Source organism: Pan troglodytes, chromosome 7, assembly GCF_028858775.2.
Source record: "Pan troglodytes isolate AG18354 chromosome 7, NHGRI_mPanTro3-v2.0_pri, whole genome shotgun sequence".
Classification (NCBI taxonomy): domain Eukaryota; kingdom Metazoa; phylum Chordata; class Mammalia; order Primates; family Hominidae; genus Pan; species Pan troglodytes.
Genome location: NC_072405.2, coordinates 21456159 through 21475174, shown reverse-complemented (window position 1 = coordinate 21475174; position 19016 = coordinate 21456159). Strand labels below are relative to the sequence as shown.

General features: G+C 37.6%; 1 protein-coding gene across 10 annotated transcripts in view; it reads left to right on the top strand.

Annotated features, from left to right (window-relative positions):
* DLC1 (DLC1 Rho GTPase activating protein) overlaps nt 1–19016 on the top strand; it is a 527396-nt gene that overhangs the window by 392043 nt on the left and 116337 nt on the right. Inside the window, exon 6 of one of the 10 annotated variants that reach the window (XM_054656569.2) lies at nt 3263–7488. The exons of 7 other annotated variants lie outside the window; for them this stretch is intronic. In XM_054656569.2, the coding sequence (XP_054512544.1) occupies nt 3263–3414 (152 nt within the window). In that variant the 3' untranslated portion in view covers nt 3415–7488. Of the gene's footprint in view, nt 1–3262; nt 7489–19016 lie in introns of those variants that run through there. 2 more of the 10 variants (XM_054656570.2, XM_054656568.2) reach the window with 2 other exon arrangements.

The following is a 19016-nucleotide window of genomic DNA, read 5'->3' as shown; positions in this document are numbered from 1 at the left end:
AAGTAGAGGGGACCCCATTCAAGGGAGGGGACTGGCTTCTGTCATGTTTCTGGTATTTTATGTAAGGGCTAAAATGGTTCCCAGAGTGAGCAAAAAGGAATCAAAGAGGACCCAAGCCCTTGACCCAAGAAAATCAGATTATTTTATTTAAAGAACAACTTTTAGTTGGTTGGTTTTTTGTTTTGTTTTTTTTTTTTTTTTTTTGAGATGGAGTCTCACTCTGTCACTCAGGCCGGCGTGCAGTGGCGTGATCTCGGCTCACCACAATCTCTGCCTCCCAGGTTCAAGCAATTCTCCTGCCTCAGCCTCCCAAGTAGCTGGGACTACAGGTGCCCACCACCACGCCCGGCTAATTTTTTTTTTTGGATTTTTAGTAGAGACAGAGTTTCACCATGTTAGCCAGGATGGTCTCGATCTCCTGACCTCATAATCCACCCTCCTCAGCCTCCCAAAGTGCTGGGATTTCAGGCGTGAGCCACCATGCCAGCCAGTTGTTTTTAATTATAAATGAATATGACAGAGTCTCTTCCCTCAAAATGTTCACAGCCTAATGGGGGAAGCCAATGCATTTAGTAACCATTAGACATAACATGGCTATTGAGTGGCTCAGATGTAGATCATTCTAGTGAGACATGTTATAAGAGGAAATGCACACCTTAGTACAAAGAGAAGAATGCCACACACATCCTTCATGAATTGTTGATATTAATAACGTTATAAAATGATATTTTCTACATTAGATTGAGTAATAAAGTCATAAAATTGATTTGGTTCTTTTTACTCTTTTAATGTGTCTTGCATTGTATTTCTATTGGATAACACTGGCATAGACAAATGGAAAAGCAAGCATCTCACAGCTATACAAATAGTAAGAGAATTGATGTTTATATCCATTTCTTCAAATTTTAGAACTTAGGTTTTTATTTACTGTACTGTACAACTCAAAATTAACCAGGAGTATTAAGATGTGATTGCTGGCTCCAATTTGAAACTCGGAAGTGGGGCTTAGATTCACAACCTATATTCAGTTCCTTATTGTGCACAGAACACCTTCAAGGACACAAGCAAAAGAAAAACATGCTGCCTACAGCCTCAAGTTTCAGGGGAGGCACACCTGTCCCACATCACCCAATTAGAGAACAATTACAGGTTAAGCCAGTGGTTCAAAACCAGCGGTAATTTGGTTTGGTTTCCCATGGAACATTTGGCAATGTCTAGAGATATTTTTGATTATCACAGCTGGGGGTACTACTAGCGTCTACTAGATAGAGGCCCAGGGATGTCACTAAATGTCCTATATTGCACAGGACAGACCCCCACAACAAAGAATCAGTTGACACAAACTTTATATAGTCCTGAGATTGAGAAACCCTGGGCTAAACCATTGCTAAGGGAAGTATTTCAGAGAAAGAGCAGGTGATTGCATGCTGGAGCTTTCAGGGCAAATGACACGAAGGAAAGGACCCTTAGGCAGACTATGAAGTCTCGGCACATTCTGCTGGGTAGAGGGATGGGGTAAAATGGGCAATAAGAGTGCTGCCAGTTGGGGAGGAGTGTGGCAAGGAGTGGAACTAGAAATGGACTTGAGCCCCTTGGAGTAGAATGTGTCATGAAAGGAAGCAGTGACTAGAGAGGTGATCTGCAACTCAGAAGAACTGGACTCTAAACCTGATCCTTCTACCTGGCAGCTGGGTGGCTTTGAACAAATCATGTGAGTTTTCTCAACTTCAATATAGTCCTCTGTCAAATGAAAATAATTGTAACAACTTTGACTCTTTCTAAGTTTTGAGTATCAAATGAGACCTTTGGTGTAAAATAATTCATCACTGAAAATACAAAGCATTATTGTTGACTTTATTGTTGTGTTTGTTGCTAAATTGCGTTGGTGCCAGAGTGTGGAAGGCTGGCAAGGAGAGGAAACTGGGTCTGATGAGACCATCTGGAACAGGACAGCAATAAGAGGACAGTGACTCTTTGGAAGGTTCACTTTGATGCAATGTGTAGGAAAGATGGGAACTGGGAGAGAATGGAGTTAGAAAAATCACCTAGGAAACTTTTCTGGGGAAACACCATGAGTGGGTAAGAGGGATCTGGTGGGCACTAAATGGATTTGAGCAGCCACTCCCAGCAGGGCACACTGGGGAGATGAGTTGTAGCCTTTTGCAGAGGTAGATCCCTCAGTAGATTACTCCACGGGCTTGCGCACTAGTCCTATCTAATGCGAAAGATTACGAGTGAAAAATATATGTGGTTTCTAAGACTGGGTGTTTAATATTTTATAAATAATCAACACAGAATCTTAAGAAAATATGGATTATGAAGTTTCCCTGAATATGTCTCATCTTCAATAGTCCTACAATAGTAGTATGTTTTAAAGTTTGCTTCCCTAGTAGGATGTACTTTCTAGCTCTTTGTTTGAATTTTTTTTCACATTTAATATTTGCTTTTGTTTTTTGAGATAGGGTCTTCTCTGTCACCCAAGCTGGAGTGCAGTGGCGTGATCTTGGCTAACTGAAACTTCTGCCTTCTGGGCTCAAGTGATCCTCCTGCCTCAGCCTCCCAAGTAGCTGTGACTATAGACGTGCACCACCACGCCCAGCTAATTTTTGTATTTTTAGTAGAGATGGGGTTTCACCATGTTGGCCAGGCTGGTCTCGAACTCCTGACCACAAGTGATCCACGCACCTCGGCCTCCCAAAATGTTGGGATTACAGGCGTGAGCCACTGTGCCCAGCCTTCACATTTAATATTTAAATTCAGAGTCTTTCAGCCTGGTACCCAGGCAGATAACTACTTATATTAATTTTTTTAGTTAAAATTATTTTTTTGTAAGACATTTGGGAAATGATCTAATAGTTTTACTCTATCGTAAGGATGTAGACAATGTAGAAAGTAGTCTCCGTTAGCATGTAAGCTTCCAAAGGGCAGGGATTTGGGGCTGTTTTGTTCATGGTTATAATCCTTTGCTTAGAACACAGCCCAACACATGGTAGCCTCTATAATTATTTGCCGAATGAGTAAATGAACAAATGAATTAATAAGAGGCACATATTGTGTGTGTACTCCTCCTGGATGGTTACGTGGTTAAATGGGCACTGTGTGCATTTTGTGGTGCTGAGTTTGACAATATCTTATTCCCAGTCATGGACCAAGGCGCTTACAAAAGCCCTGTCATGAGACCCATCTATTGCCACTCATTGATTGCCACCAGCACTCAAATCAATCATTTTCTCCTCTCCTTTTTACCTCCCCTGGAACCCAGCAGCGGTAAAATCAGTAAAGTTGGAAGTGGATGAAGATAAGAGCACAAAGGGATCCAATTTTTCCAACTCGGAAGTGGCAATTGGTTTGTCTCCTTACACCTTTCCCCAAAAGAGCCTTTTCCATGTTGCTGGAGAAGAAAACATCGCCTAGGCCGGTGTGTGCCTGGCAGAACACTGCACTCCAATTTCCTCGGGCAGCCACAAAAAAAAAAAAAAAGGTGGGGTTGGGGCTTGGGGGGCAGCTCTTCAGTAAGATGTGACAATATGCCAGTTTCACCAATGATAAGAGAAACCTGAGATACCAACAGTCAGCACAGACCACAGGTCATGTTTGACAGTGCAAAGCTGCAAGGTCCTTCAGACAAAGCAAATAGGAGAGTGGGCTCCAAAGCCTGTCAACAGGGTCCCGAAAGCTAAAAGAGAAACTTTCCTAAAGAACCCGGGAAACAATGTAAGGATGCTAAATTGGTCATTTAAGGATGCCCTCCCTGGTTAGAAGAAACTTCCTTTGCATACTTTCCACTCTCTTTAACCATTCTGAGGATTTCCTAGCCATCCATAATGTCTGCTCACTTTCTGCATCAACTTGCAATTTGTTCTGTACCACACTTGAAATCTTCACTTAGAAGAGAAAGAGAAGCCCTGGGATATTGTACTCAGAATATATCTTCTTATAAAGAAAACAAATAAACAGCCAGGCCCAGTGGCTCACACCTGTAAACCCAACACTTTGGGAGGCTGAAGTGGACGGATCACTTGAGATCAGGAGTTCGAGAGCGGCCTGGCCAACATGGAGAAACCCCATCTCTACTAAACATACAAAAATTAGCCAGGCATGGTGGGAGTCGCCTGTAATCCCAGCTATTCAGGAGGCTGAGGCATGAGAATCGCTTTAACTCGGAAGGCAGAGGTTGCAGTGAACTGAGATCACGCCACTGCACTCCAGGCTGGGCAACAGAGGGACACCCTGTCTCCAAAAAAAAAAAAAATGGAAACAAACATAACATAAACACTTACGAAACGCATCAAGTTACCAAATTCTCATTAAGCATTGGTTTGAAATTTTATTGTACAGTTGGGTCCATACAGCAGACATGGCTAAGATACATAAAAGATGAGACTGCATTATTGAAGAGGCATCAAACAGGGAAAAGGAAGCTGCTATGTGGTTTCTTTCGCTGGAAATGAAAGCCTCTCAAGTTTCATATTTAATTCACGCAAAAAGACAACTCATTAGTGTTTTTTAAAGTAGCATATATATTCAAATGGTATATCTTTGGATTTAAAACCAATCATTTTCTAACATCTTTTCAAGATTCTGTAATTTATGGGTTCTCTGAAACTCTGATGAGTCCTGATTAACTTGGGAAGACATTATTCTTTAATCTGTATGTAGAAATATAGAGGCTTCTGTAGTTATTTCTATATATTTCAAAGATATAAAGTGTATTATAGGTGACAATAGTGCCCACAGAGGTGTGTAATGCACAACTGTGCACCTCTATACAGTGGGCCCAGGTATATGTACACGTCTGTGTAGTCATTTTGCTTTCCTGAGCTACATACAGCCAAAAATGTCTGAAGAAAATTCTGTTTTCTCAGAGCCTATAAATTCCTTATCTGTGTATATTTAATGTTGATATTATCATGCAGAATTTTTATTAAGTCTTTCACTGTATCTTTGAGCGAGACTAAAATGAAGAGCAGTCCATTAATATCTGTCTTCAACTCCCACTACATTCAACATCTCTTTTTGAAATGTGAGGATTCCAAAAGAAAATTAAGCCATTTAAAAATCTATACATAGCAAATAGAAAGCGATACAAATAAAAAATTTAAATGGCACCCTTCAGTAAAGCAAATTTGGATGAGATCAAATGAAAATGAGTGAAAGCTTAAGCTAGAAACAAACATTTAGTCAAACGGAAAACATTTCTGGACTTCTGCTTTTCAGACCTGTCTGCCTCCCAAGCTGTTACATGGTGATATTGAAAATGCTTTACATATCGCAGAGATAACTGAAGGATTAAAGGCATGTTTGAAGTTCTTGGAACTATTCTAAGAAAGCCACTCGAGAAAGCACAAGCACCGTCAATAATACTGTGCAGTCCATCATTAAAAACGGGCAATCATTTGTCACCCATTTCATCTTTTCCTTCTATTTTCTCACATTAAACTATCACGTTATAGTTAACATTTTGAAAATCAATTTTATGTTGCATAATGAGTGCCCAGAGCAATACCAAAACCGTATAAACCAGGACAAGCAGAAAAAGATGGTCTTATGAAATGAACAAATAAGAATTCACTCATGTCAAGCATTATGCTAAGCACTAGAGACATAGCAATAAATGCAGAGGCAACCCCTGTCCTCATGAAACCTAGCAGAGCAGAGAGTAATTCCTGATTGTTCCAAAAACAAAACAAAACAAAAGCAGTGTGCCATTGAAATGTGTACGCACACATGGACCTAACATAGTGTAGGGGAAGATCAGGAATATAGACAGGGCAGAGGGAATTCTGGAAGCTGAGAAGGCCATCGTGGCTGGTTGGTCATCCTGATATTTTTAAAAAGCCATGTATGTTGTTAAGAGGAATGGAAGCCTCTGTAATATAAACTTAATAACATAACATAAATTTCTTAACATAGAAATTCTCTATGGAGTGTTTACGTATTTATAACATAACTTGTTGAAACTGGGTCAATGTTCATTGTTTTGTCTATCAGGGACAGTACCAGCTGCTTTCATGCATGCCTTTTCCATGGGGTGTTAATGTCCTGGTTATGATTTATTTAACCTCGTTGTTGACCAGCTTTAGTTTGTCAACATTTGACATAGGAGTTGTGTTAAAATTTCATTCTAGCATGCTGACATATACAATACACAGTTATTTTACCTGCCAGGATTTCATGTATGTTTCCAAAAAAGCCTCTACTCTTCCTCAATTTGGGGGTTTGTTTTCTTTTCAATTCCAGCCTAGTTTTTATTTCTACTTTATAGTTATCATGCTGTAACAAATCATTTCAATTACAAGGAACTAGGAAAAAGAAATTGACATTTTCACCTACCAAATCCTGGTAAGGTGTTATTGTGTTTTGTATCTGATAGACAGAGGAAACATGACTAGTATTTGTTGACAACTGATATAGTGGCTTGCAAGGAGTTTTAGAAAGAGACCAATATTTACCTCAAAAGTTCCCTACAGAAGATATTGCTCTCCTTCTCTTTCTTCCCCACACCCAGCTGATGCAAGTGAACCCCAAAGTTGGGGCTTAGCCTCAGAGGGTTTTTGGCTTCAGTCAGGAGAGAATGCAAGTGTGAGCTGACAGTGAAAGAAAGCAAGTTCATTAGAGCAACAGTGTACAGCAAAATGGTGTTCCATAGACAGAGCAGGGCTACCCCTAGGCAAAGTAGCACACAGTGTACAGCAAAACGGTACTCCATAGAGAGAGCAGGGCTACCCCTAGGCAAAGTAGCACAGAGTAGCCCTTGTGCATTGATGGCTAGCTATATTTATGCTCACTTTTAACTATATGCTAAGCAAGAAGCGTATTATTCACAAACTTCCTGGGAAATGGGGCAAGGAGTTCCCAGAACCACATAAGGTAACTTCCAGGTCATTGCCACGGCATTTATAAACTGTCGTGGCACTGGTGGGCATGTCTTAAGCAAATACATGATAATTCCTAGTCCTAGCTGGTTTGAGGCAGTTTCTTTGCTACATCCTGTTTAGATCAGGAGGGTCTTGAAAACAAGTCCTGCTCATCTCCTACTTCACCCCCATTATTTGTTTGTTTAGTAGTTATAAGTCTAGAAGAATGAGAAAGCTGACACTCTATTCATTTTAAATGTTCATTCTATTCCTACAGATGAAATGATTTAAAACTAATAGATTATTTAAGGCAGAAGAACTTCAGACCAGGGAAAGAGACTTAAAAGCGGCAAGAACAGCAAATGCTTTATTTGGCTTTCATTCTGAAGATAATAAGGGCTAAATCAATTTCCTCAAAAGATGTCAAAGTATGTATTTAACTGTCAAGTCACTGAAAGTGGAAAACCTAAAGCGGTTCTATTGAACCACCAGGTACCAAATAACCGATGAGGACCAACCGTCTTACAATAGCAAAATATCAATTTTCTTCTTTCCAAAAGTCAGAGAAAGTATTTCTAAAATTGATTTAATGTAGTAAATGAATTTTCAATAAAAAGGTTTTTGAAAGATAGACCTCTATAAAGAGCAAATCTTATTGCTTCTGTTTACTTTCTGATGCAATTTTACACATATTAGCAGGGTTAGCATACTTCGATTTATTTCTTCTAAACTTTTGTCTCCAATAAAAGTTTGTTGACATCGACATTGACAATGACAATGCCTCCAGTAAAAGTTTGTTGACAATGACATTGCTGATGTCATTCAGTGCTGTCATCTTTGACCTTCCCCCTTTAATAAATATGCTGATCTTCTAAAAACAGTATTTAAATATACCCAGAATTGAGGGTGGAGGTGGGAAACCACATTTGCTAAGCACAAAAGAACAGGATAGAACTCTTGGACTATGCTGTGTTTTCTTAGCTATTTAAAAAAATAAAATAAAAGCAAGAAATTAGCAAGAAATCAGTATTGACACACGGGCAACAAGTTTGCAATTTTTTCTATCCTTGCTCCAGTAGCATTTAACTATAGATATTTGAGAGGAAGAAAAAAACTTTTCCTCTCTACCTCCCTACCCAACACCAAACACCAAAATTTAGCAACCATAATCTTAATATTTCAAAGGTCATAACTGATTTTAGCTTTTTGCCTAGACTTGCCACTCTCATATTTAACATTTACAGGGTGTGTTAGGCTGTCCTTGCATTGCTATAAAGAAATACCTGAAACTGGGTAATTTGAAAAAAAAGAGGTTTAATTGGCCCCTGGTTCTGCAGGCTGTACAGAAAGCATAACACCAGCATCTGCTTCTGAAAAGGCCTCAGTAAGCTTACAATCATGGCAGAAGGTGAAGGGGGAGCAGGCATCTCACATGGTGGAAGTAGCAGCAAGAGAGACAGGAGGGAGGTGCCACACACCTTTTATCGGCCAGATCTCATAAGAACTCATTGACTATCACGAGGACAGTACCAAGAGGATGGTGCTAAACCCTTCATGAGAAATCCACCCCCAAGACCCGAACACTCCACCAGGTCCCACCTCCAACACTGAGGATTACATTTCAACATGAGATTTGGGCAGGGACAACATCCAAACTGTATCACAGGGTTTTGCTATTTTTTCTATTTATGAGCAATACCATATTCTATAATCTCAAATAAGCTTTAATTTTGTCAGAGAGACTGATGAGCAGAAGTCATCCACTAGTGAGTGAGCTTAGCTCCTTTTCCTATGTCCGTATCTCATCATGATGTTATTGTTCTCTACTTGCACTAACTCTCCAAAGGAATTATGTTTATATAGTGAAAATTATATGCAATACTGGAAATTAAGATTGCATGGACTCTCAAAAATCTTGAGATGAGTCTTTATAGATATCTAGCTATAGATTTATAAGGATACATAGGTTGATAGTCACAGACAAACATCATACATCAGTATATATCAAATAGCTACAGGAATTATTAGCAGTTCCTGTAGCCTTGGTGAAAAAGCAGTTCCCCAGTCCAAAGATCTTTTTATCAAGGAAGTATTTGTTTTTCTAGAATCTACAGGCTTTAGAAAGAATCTAGTTAGAAAAATCAAAGTCATCAAGTTATTCTTAACATTTGTTTTATTTTCATCTTCTTTAACATTTGTCACATTCTGTAACATCAACTAAAATAGTCATGTGTGGAATACAATCAATGCACACATTATAAATGATATTTTCACAACTTAAGCTGCAAATAATAGATGTTAGGCCATTCATTTTTCTCTTCTGATAGAAACATTTTTTATTTTTCTCACATCATCAGCTCTTCCAAGTTTTAAGGAATTGCTTGTAAAACTATCTTACTTCTTAGCATTTATTAGAAGTGTGTGTGTGTGTGTGTCTGTGTGTATGTGTGTGTGTGGTGTGTGTTTCTTGTCCTGCATTGAAATGTCTATTATCTTTTTAATTTTATAACTTAATCCTTAAGTCACTGTTCCAAAGTCATGACTCATACTTGATCTGAAATTCTGGGCATTGCAGAAAGGAAGCAGAAGTTTGATAAAATATCACATAAGAAGAACTTTTAATCTAAAAACCCTGCACCAAAGAAAGGAAGACTAATTGTAGCAGCCTTTAAAACTGATATTGTGAATTTGCTACATTTTTGTAAAATAGAATAGTTTCTACTAGTAAACAAAGTGATAAATAATAAAAATTGTTTTCTCTTCATAATGTTCTTGGGAAGACTGGCCAAAATAGAGGCAAGGAGCCTGATAACAAAAATCTTTGGCTGTGTTTCTAAATTTAGTCCTTCTCTGCCTAGAAACTGATAGGTAATAAGATATGAATAAGCTTCATGCAATTTATTTCCATGTCCATATTTTATTAAATTTCTTGAATTCTGTATGACAGTATACATATATAACCTCATGAAATCCTGATGTTTTAAACAGTTTAGTACCTTAAAACAATAACACCAACAACAAAAACAGAAGCCAGCCTTAAAGATATATACATGTGACGTTGCTCACTGAGAAGTCCTTTTCTAGTCAACCCATGGTTTATAATTCACAGAGCTAAACATAAGATGGATTTTAAATCAAAATACTATGGTGAATTAAAACAAATACTAGACATTTTGCACTTTGAACCAAATAGAATCTCAACTGGTAATTCAGCTTCTCAAATGTCATAACTTACAGTGGCCTCCAAACTGTTTTAAAATGGGTATACATAAGTAAAATACTGTCAAGTACACACTATGTATATCATAATCACTAAAGCATGGTTTCTCAACCCCGGCACCATTGACGTTTTGGGCAAGATAATTCTTTGTCATGGAGAACTGTACATTATGGGATGTTAGCAGCATCCCTGTGTTCTACCAACTGTATGTCGGCAGTACCTCCCCCGGTGTGACAGCCAAAACCTCTCCAGACACTGCCATATGTCCCCTAGGGAGAAAGATCGCTCCAACTGAGAACCACTACTCTAAATAATGTTCATGTAATACCGCACTAATATATGGTGTAAAGCAAACATGAAAAAACGTCTATTTTTAAGGTTGAGTTTCTTTTTTAATAGGACCAAAAGAAACTTTCTTTCTCTATAAATGTTATAATGAATAACTTTTAGGATAAAAAATATGACAGAATATGCTTGAAGTCGCTTTTTAAATCTTAGCCTAAAGAAGGAGGCACACCGATTCAAACTGCAGTTTAATACTTGATTTTAAAAGCTGTGAAGGTAGAAAAAGACATGTAACTCCAAACGGACAAAATACAACTTTTTTACTAAGTCATGATGCAAAATTTTTATCTAGCCTAACAGTAACCCAAAGGAGTCTACTGAAATTTTACTAGTAAATATATATGCTTTGATGTCTTGAAAACAAATCGGAAATTGCATTTTTATATTTTGAATACGTAATTTGAAATTACCACAAGTGCAATTATTAATTTGTCAAAATTTTAATTGATTGGAAAACTGTATTCAGATTTTTAAAATTTGTGTATGAGTTTTAATAGGTAGTAAATACACATCATTTTCAGTAATAAATTCATATAACAATATACACATTTCCAAAATATTTTTAGAATGATTTATACATAACACAACTTCTTTTATAAAGCACTTACTTGCTCACTCATTGTTTAAGTGACATCTTTATCTTGGAGAAACAAATTATGTAGTGTTTAAAAAAATGTATTCTCAGTAGCATAATAGTGACAGCTGCTTATCGTCACTGAAATGTCAGTAAATTTGAGTTATTTGATTTTTGTAAAAAAAAATTAGTAAGTCATGTGCTGTTCGAGTTCTTTGCTCTGAGATAACCAGCAAACCTCTGTATGGTAACAAATGGTGTTTGTGGCCACTCCCTACCTCATTTCAAATATTGTAAAGAACTCACTTTTTACTAATTTGGGTTTTTTTAATGAAAATATTAGAATATCAATGTCAGTCTATAGCATTTTGTGCACTTTTAGCTTTAACTTTTTGCTAAAATAGCTCGTTTATTAATTTTGCAATGTTATCTCCATAAACTTAGCCTAGAATTCTTTCTGTGGTTACATTTATAGTTTTTAGATGAAATATTATATTTGTTAAACGAGCCATTTACTGTTGAGACTATCACCTCATTGGTCTTTCTTCCCTTTAGTGGCTCATAATGAAAGGGGGAAAGTAATCATTCATATTCCATCACTGAAACAAAATTTAGCAAATACTATAAGCCGAGACCTATTAGAAACATCTGTGCTTACATTTACTGTATATTCCAAACCTTTTACATGACATAATTTGTTATAAAACTTGTTTATTCAGATCTTTTGCAACGTCGACTGTGTTTTTACCAGGAAATACATTCAAAGGAATATATTTTAGCCTGCTAACCACGTTGTTTTCCAAGGATTCTTTCAGCCATTTTTACTAAGGCAAGATTAACATGTTTCCTCAATGAGTCTTTAGGTCATTGGCTATTCAGTGAAGTTTTTCATTAAACATTAATTGGGTGTTACATAACTAAACATCACAGGAGAAATCACAGAATATATTTAAAATGTCTTTTTTTTTTTTTTTATTATACTTTAAGTTTTAGGGTACATGTGCACATTGTGCAGGTTAGCTACATATGTATACATGTGCCATGCTGGTGCGCTGCACCCACTAACTCGTCATCTAGCATTAGGTATTAAAATGTCTTGCTAACAGTGATGACTTTGCTCTATCCTTAGCTAACATCTCAAGGCACATTTTTCCTCTAGGTCAAGGTTCACTTTGAAAAAGAGTAAGGGGCTATCTATATTTTAATAGTCTTCTTGATCCTTCCATGGGGGAGAAGGTGGAGGCAGAAATTTTGTCAAATCTGATTAGATTGTCAAAACATCAATAGTTCCTAATAGGACTCAGAGAAATATCAATGGTCTCTTGCTCTTCACTTTGTCTTGACTTATTAGTATTATTTTAGTCAAATTTCTTTCAGATGAGATAATGTGTCTTTAAACTCTCTTATGTCTACTTATGTTCATCCATAAATGACTTGAAACATTTAAATCAAGCTTGTGCAACCCACGGCCTGTGGACTACATGCAGCCCAAGACAGCTTTGAATGCAGCCCAACATAAATTCGTTAAGCTTTCTTAAAATATTAGAAGAATTTTTTGCTATTTTTTTTTTTAGCTCATCAGCTATCATTAGTGTTAGTCTATTTTATGTCTGGCCCAAGACAATTCTTCTTCTTCCAATGTGGCCCAGGGAAACGAAAAGTTTGGACCCCCCGCCCTTATGTAAATGATAAAAGCAAAAGAATGATTGAGAGAGACTTGGCCAACTCATTTATGCCAGGGAACCACAATCTCCCCTTAACAGACTTTGAGTATAAGTGACACATGCCATGTGGAATGAAGTAGGAATCAGCATTAATCCACTTAAGTTAAATATTTGCAAAGCTTAAATTTATTCTTCAATTAAAAAATGATATAAATAGAAGTTAGTCATATTTTCTCCAACGGATCATCTTGCACAATTGCCGGGGGTACCAGACCCCATTTTCAGAAGCCCTGCCTTAGAGTAAGTCCAGCTATTCTTACAGGTGCAAATATTTATTAGTCTGTTCTGCAGACTGAAATGAACTCTGTTTTCCTATCTAAAATGAAAACTTGCAATGTAGTTTTTTGGCATTTTTTTTTTCCTAGTGTGACCACCCAATAATGCCATCTGGTCTATAATAGCCTCATTTTAACATGGGATTGCAAAATGCCATGTTGCAAGACTGGCCAAATTCAGGCAGTATGATCAAGAAGGTGTTAAGAAGCAAGGCAATTAGTGTCATAGTTACAGTTATGATGCAAAATGTAAGACAGGTGCTTGTACCAGAAACTGATTGAAAAGCTTTCTCTCCACTTAGTTATATGTAAAGGCAATGCAAGAATTTGACCACAAGCATTCCCATAAATATTTAAAAACAGTTTTCTGGCTGAGTTAATAAATGAATGGAATGGTTCAGAATTTCCAGCCACAGTGTGACAAGTAATTGGTGAAATCTGCAAAATACCTAGTGCCTATTTAAAAAGATGTTATGTTTTCAGATCATTAAAATACAGCATTTTATTTGCCAATGATTTATTTTATTTGTAAAGTATCTTACTCATAATGAAATGAAATAGCCATGACTTTAGCTCAATAAAATATTTTACTGCTTCTAAAACCTATGACTGTGTGTGTGTATGAAGTAAAAGAGTTGAAATTACCCTGAAACTGTCTCCATCTGTAATTATTCTTATTTTTAGGTAAAAAGATTTTTTTAAATCTGAAATTTAATTCTTGCTCATTAATACTCATCAGCAAAATACTAAAGCGGACTTTAAAGTCTAAGGGAAATAGTGTACTTAACCTTCACCTATGATAGCGGTTCTCATTACATTGGCCGGCAAGTAACAGAAAGTGAATGAGCATTGTAAAGACAGCTGCTCTTTTCAGAGTTTGGTTTTGCACTCCGTCTCTCTGTTTTCCACCCATCCAGCCCACTCAGCCTCTATGTATTAGCACATCCAACAGAGGTCATCCAACCGCGGGTCCCGTCATCCTAATCCTTGGAGATTACTAGACCTAATGAAGACTTCAGAAAAATTTCTGGCTTGACAGTAATATTTTCCTTAACAGAACAGTCTTTTTTCCCCCTGAGCATTTTTGTCCTTCCAAACTTCAAGACTTTCTTCAAAGTCACCTCCGACCCCAACAACACACACCGTGAGTACTACAATGATTCTGTTGACACAAAACACATCAAAGACCCAAGAAGTTACTAATGCTATGAAGTCTGTGCATGGCTTGTCATGGTGCCTCCTCCAGGGTAATAGCAATGGCAGGGACATGAGTCAGCAAAAACCATAAATGACACTTCCAAGGAAGAGAATAGATCTAAAATTAAGGTTAAACTAGAGAGCTCTTTTCCTATCATGGTATTTTCCAACCATTCTGTTCTGTTTCCCAAAAGGTTTTTTGCAAGTAAAAGACAAGAATCATATCACAAAGCTATTTTAAAGAGAATTTCCTCTTCTGTCCATAATCCTGAGGAATATTTGCCTTAAAAACTAAAAGCCTATGTTTACAACCAAGTACACCACAGAGGGAGGGGGAGGACATTCGTAGAAGAAAACTGACAAGAAGAGAGGATGGAAAACTAGTCTATCAAAACACTTCTGTCCAGACGTGTCACCAGATGCATAGTTCAGACAGGATTGCACACAGTCTCCAGGTTTTCTTCAACTTCTTCCTATTCACAGGAAATTCAATCTTCATTTCATTTTTGGTAACTTTCCAGGGTTAGAAGTACTCATCTCCAACAGAATTCTAAAACCCATAGAAGAAATCTAGACACTTCCTGTTACGTCTTATTTCCCTTTTCTGTTACTAATTTCCCACTGAAATTCCCTATTCGTTATTTTGGCTGAGTAGCCCAGGTATTGTTTGAAAAAAGAAATCATTCAAATAAACATTTGTTAAAAAATCATGGTAATTATCAACACTTAATGCTGAGTTTTCTCCAGCATCTTCCAACCTAAAATAGAAAATGTAGAAACTATTGAGTAATTGAACAGCACGTAAGTGAACACAACCTAGATACCATGAAGTCAACACTATCTTAAATTTAAGGCAAGACAAAGATAGGTAAAGTGTGCAAGGTGAGTTTTCAGAAGAAGAGGCATAGGACTGAATCCCACTTTCCTACTATTCGGTTTTCATGAAAGACTGACTAAAGCTGAAATCTCAAGCTAATTTTGATAAAGAAAGGAAATAAGATGTGTTACAAGGGGGAAGCTTGGTGACTCATGCCTGTAATCTAGCATTTTGGGAGGCTGAGGTGGGTGGATTACTTGGGCCCAGAAGTTCAAGACCAGCCTTGGCAACATAGTGAGACCCTGTCTCTACAAAAAATACAACAATTAGCGAGACATAGAGGTGCATGCCTGTAGTCCCAGCTACTCAGGAGGCAGAGGTGGGAGGATCACCTGGGGCTGGGAAGTCAAGTTTGCTGTGAGCTGTAATAGCACCCCTGCACTCCAGCCTGGGTAACAGTGAGACCGCATCTCAAAAATAAATAATTAAAAATTTTAAAAAAAAATTAAAGGTGGGGGGAACTTCAGTTTTGATAAAAGTAAACTCACAGTGTGGGAAGTGAAATAGAAATCAAATGAATAATTAAATAGGAGGGAAAAGATAAAGCCCACAGCGAAGCCAAGAAGACAGGCAGGCTTAGAAATTCTGCAGAGATGGTAGAAAGATGGCAGAAAGATGGCAATTTTACTAAGTCTGGAGAATAAAGACCCAGTTCATTGGCCTAAATATCCAGGAATACAAACTTGATATAACATTCTCATTGCAAAGAAATGGCAAGTGTTTGAGGTGATGGATATGTCAATTATCTGATCTAATCATTATACAATGTACGTATGTATCAAAACATCACACTGTACCCTGTAAATAAGTACAATTATTGTGTCAATTAAAAACAAAACTTATTAAAACGTTTTAAATTTAAAAATACCCTATTGAGGCCGGGCACAGCGGCTCACACCTGTAATCCCAGCACTTTAGGAGGCCAAGGCCGGTGGACCACGAGGTCAAGAGATCAAGACCATCCTGGCCGACATGGTGAAACCCCTTCTCTATTAAAAATACAAAAATTAACTGGGCATTTTGGCGCGCACTGGTAGTCCCAGCTACTTGGTAGGCTGAGGCAGGAGAATCACTTGAACCAGGGAGGCAGAGGTTGCAGTGAGCCGAGATCGCACCACTGCACTCCAGCCTGGCGACAGAGCAAGACTGTCTCAAAACAACCAACCAACCAAACAAAAAAAAAAAAAAAAAAAAAACCTTTTGGGTACTAGACTTAGTACCTGGGGGAGAAAATAATCTGTATGACAAACTCTGTGACATGAGTTTACCTATATAACAAACCGGCATGTATATACCCCTGAACATAAAATAAATAAATGTTTGAAAAAAATAAAAATTTAAAAATACATTTTGTACACATTCATGATGCGTTTTAGAGAAACTATCAAAGATGAGGAGTTCAGTATTATAAAACCACAGAGGAGAATGTCCAGAATCTACATTTGGAGATTTTGGAGACTCCAAAAATCTCAGTGACACAAATTGCTTTTTTTCCTGAATCATTAAATTGCAATAGTATTTAAATAACTTGAATGGTGACTGTGGCTTTTATTCTAATATATTAGAAATTAGGAGCTTTTCTTCTCTAACAAATTCTCAGCTATATTTTATAGTTCTTGTAGTTGTTCAATACTGCCTTCTTAAATTTATTTTCTCAATAATCTCAATTCTTATAATGTATTATCAGAAGGTATAAAATATTTGTATTTGTTCTTATGCTTTTTTAATGTAGGTTTTACACTCAAAGTGATCTTTACAATGTGAACTGTAATGAATATTTTAATTTTTATTATTACATGCAAAAAATCATTAGAATAGCAGTTTGACACAATATATTTGACAATTTCATTTTTTTGTCTCTAAGTTATTTCAGAAGTGAATTCCTGCTTTGAACACTGAAAATGCAACTCTGAAAGATTCCCAAAACCTTGGATCCAGTCCCAAACAAATCAGAAACAGGCTGTTGGCTTTTTTTTTTCCTTGTTTTCTCAATTGCCAATTTGTTTTATTATTTGAAGGGTAGAAGGAGAAAAAAGTCCAAAAATAAAAGCCCTGCTTGTTTCCTAATAACTATCCACATGAAACCCACTGTACTCAGTAATCTGAATCAACTCCATTTTTTGTGTGTGTTCTATAATTATAGTTGAGGCTATAAATGGAGATTCAGAGCCAAACCTAGGTTCTATAATATGCGTAAAATCAAAACTGAAGGGCTGGGTGCAGTGGGTCATGCTTGTATCCCCAATAGTTTGGGGGGCCAAGTCTGGAGGATCACTTGAGGCCAGGAGTTCCGGACCAGCCTGGGCAGCATAGTGAGTCCCCATCTCCACAAAAAACAATTTGAAACAGCTGGGCATGGACCTGTAGTCCCACCTACTCAGGAGGCTGAGGTAGGAGGATCTCTTGAGCCCTGGAGTTGAAGGCTGCAGCGAGTTATGATTGTACTACTGCAGGCCAGCCTGGGCAACAGAGTGAGACTCTGCCTCTCTAAAAAAAAACACACACACACAACAACAACAAAAATTGTAATCAGTCTCGTAGACAGTGATCGTGTACAAAGTTCTATTTAGGAAAGAAAACATCAGTATTTAAGTCTACTTTTATTAAGAATGTGGGTTCCTAAACCAATTCGTCTGGTTCGGAATCAGCTCTGCCACTTTTATCTGGGTGGCAAGCAAGTTATTTAATCATTCGACACCTCAATTTCCATACCTGTAAAATAAGAATAATAATAGTAAATTATCGGCCAAGCGCAGTGGCTCATGCCTGTAATCCCAGCACTTTGGGAGGCCGAGGCGGGCAGATCATGATGTCAGGAGTTCGAGACAAGCCTGGCCAACATAGTGAAACCCCGCCTCTACTAAAAAGTATATATATATATACAAAAAATAGAAAAAATTTGCAGGGCGTGGTAGCATACACCTGTAATTCCAGCTACTCAGGAGGCAGAGGCAGGAGAATCGCTTGAACCCAGGAGGCGGAGGTTGCAGTGAGCGGAGATCACGCCATTGTACTCAAGCCCAGGCAACAGTGTGAGATTCAGTCTCAAATAATAATAATAATAGTACTTCTCTTATAGGGTTGTTATGAGGATTAAGTGAATTAATACATCTACCTCTTTCAGAACATTGCCTAGCATACTATAAATACTCAATACATGCAGGCCATTAGAATTTGTCTTAAAAATTATAATTACCATTGTTTTAACAAACCAAAACAATAGCGATACTTGTAATATTTCGTGAAACCAAGCATCATAGCATCTTATGAAAAGCCATGCTGTGGAGTAGACAGAGCCTGACTTTGAGATGGAACATCTAGTTTCAAACTCATGCTCTAAAACGTATTGACTCTGTTTTTACCCATTTCCCTCACCTCTATGTTATCATCCATAAATACATAGAAATAACATCCTCCCCTCACCATCTTATGAAGAAGCCATTCATAAAAATATTTTAATATAGGAACTATTTTATATAAGAATTTTTAATATACAGCAAGAAGAAATGAGTTGAAGTATATTAAAAATACAATAGACAGAAGGGAACACTAAGTGCAGAACAACAGAGCAGGTGGGAAAACTTCCCAGGGGGCATGATGTTGCAGTAGGGTTCTGAAGAATGAGAACGCGGGGCCCAGTGGCTCAAGCCTGTAATCCCATCACCTTGGAAGGACGCGGGAGGATTGCTTGAGGCCTGGAGTTCTAGACCAGCCTGGGAAACATGGCAAGATCTCCATCTACAAAAAAATTTAAAAATCAGCCAGGTGTGGTGGTGCATGCCTGTATTCCCAGCTATTTGAAAGGCTAAGCAGGAGGACTGCTTGAGCCTAGGAGTTCAAGGTTACAGTGAGCTATGATTGCACCACTGTACTCTACCTTGGACAACACAGCAAGATCTTGTCTCAAAAAAAAAAAAAAAAAAGAAAAAGAGAAGGAGACATTTACT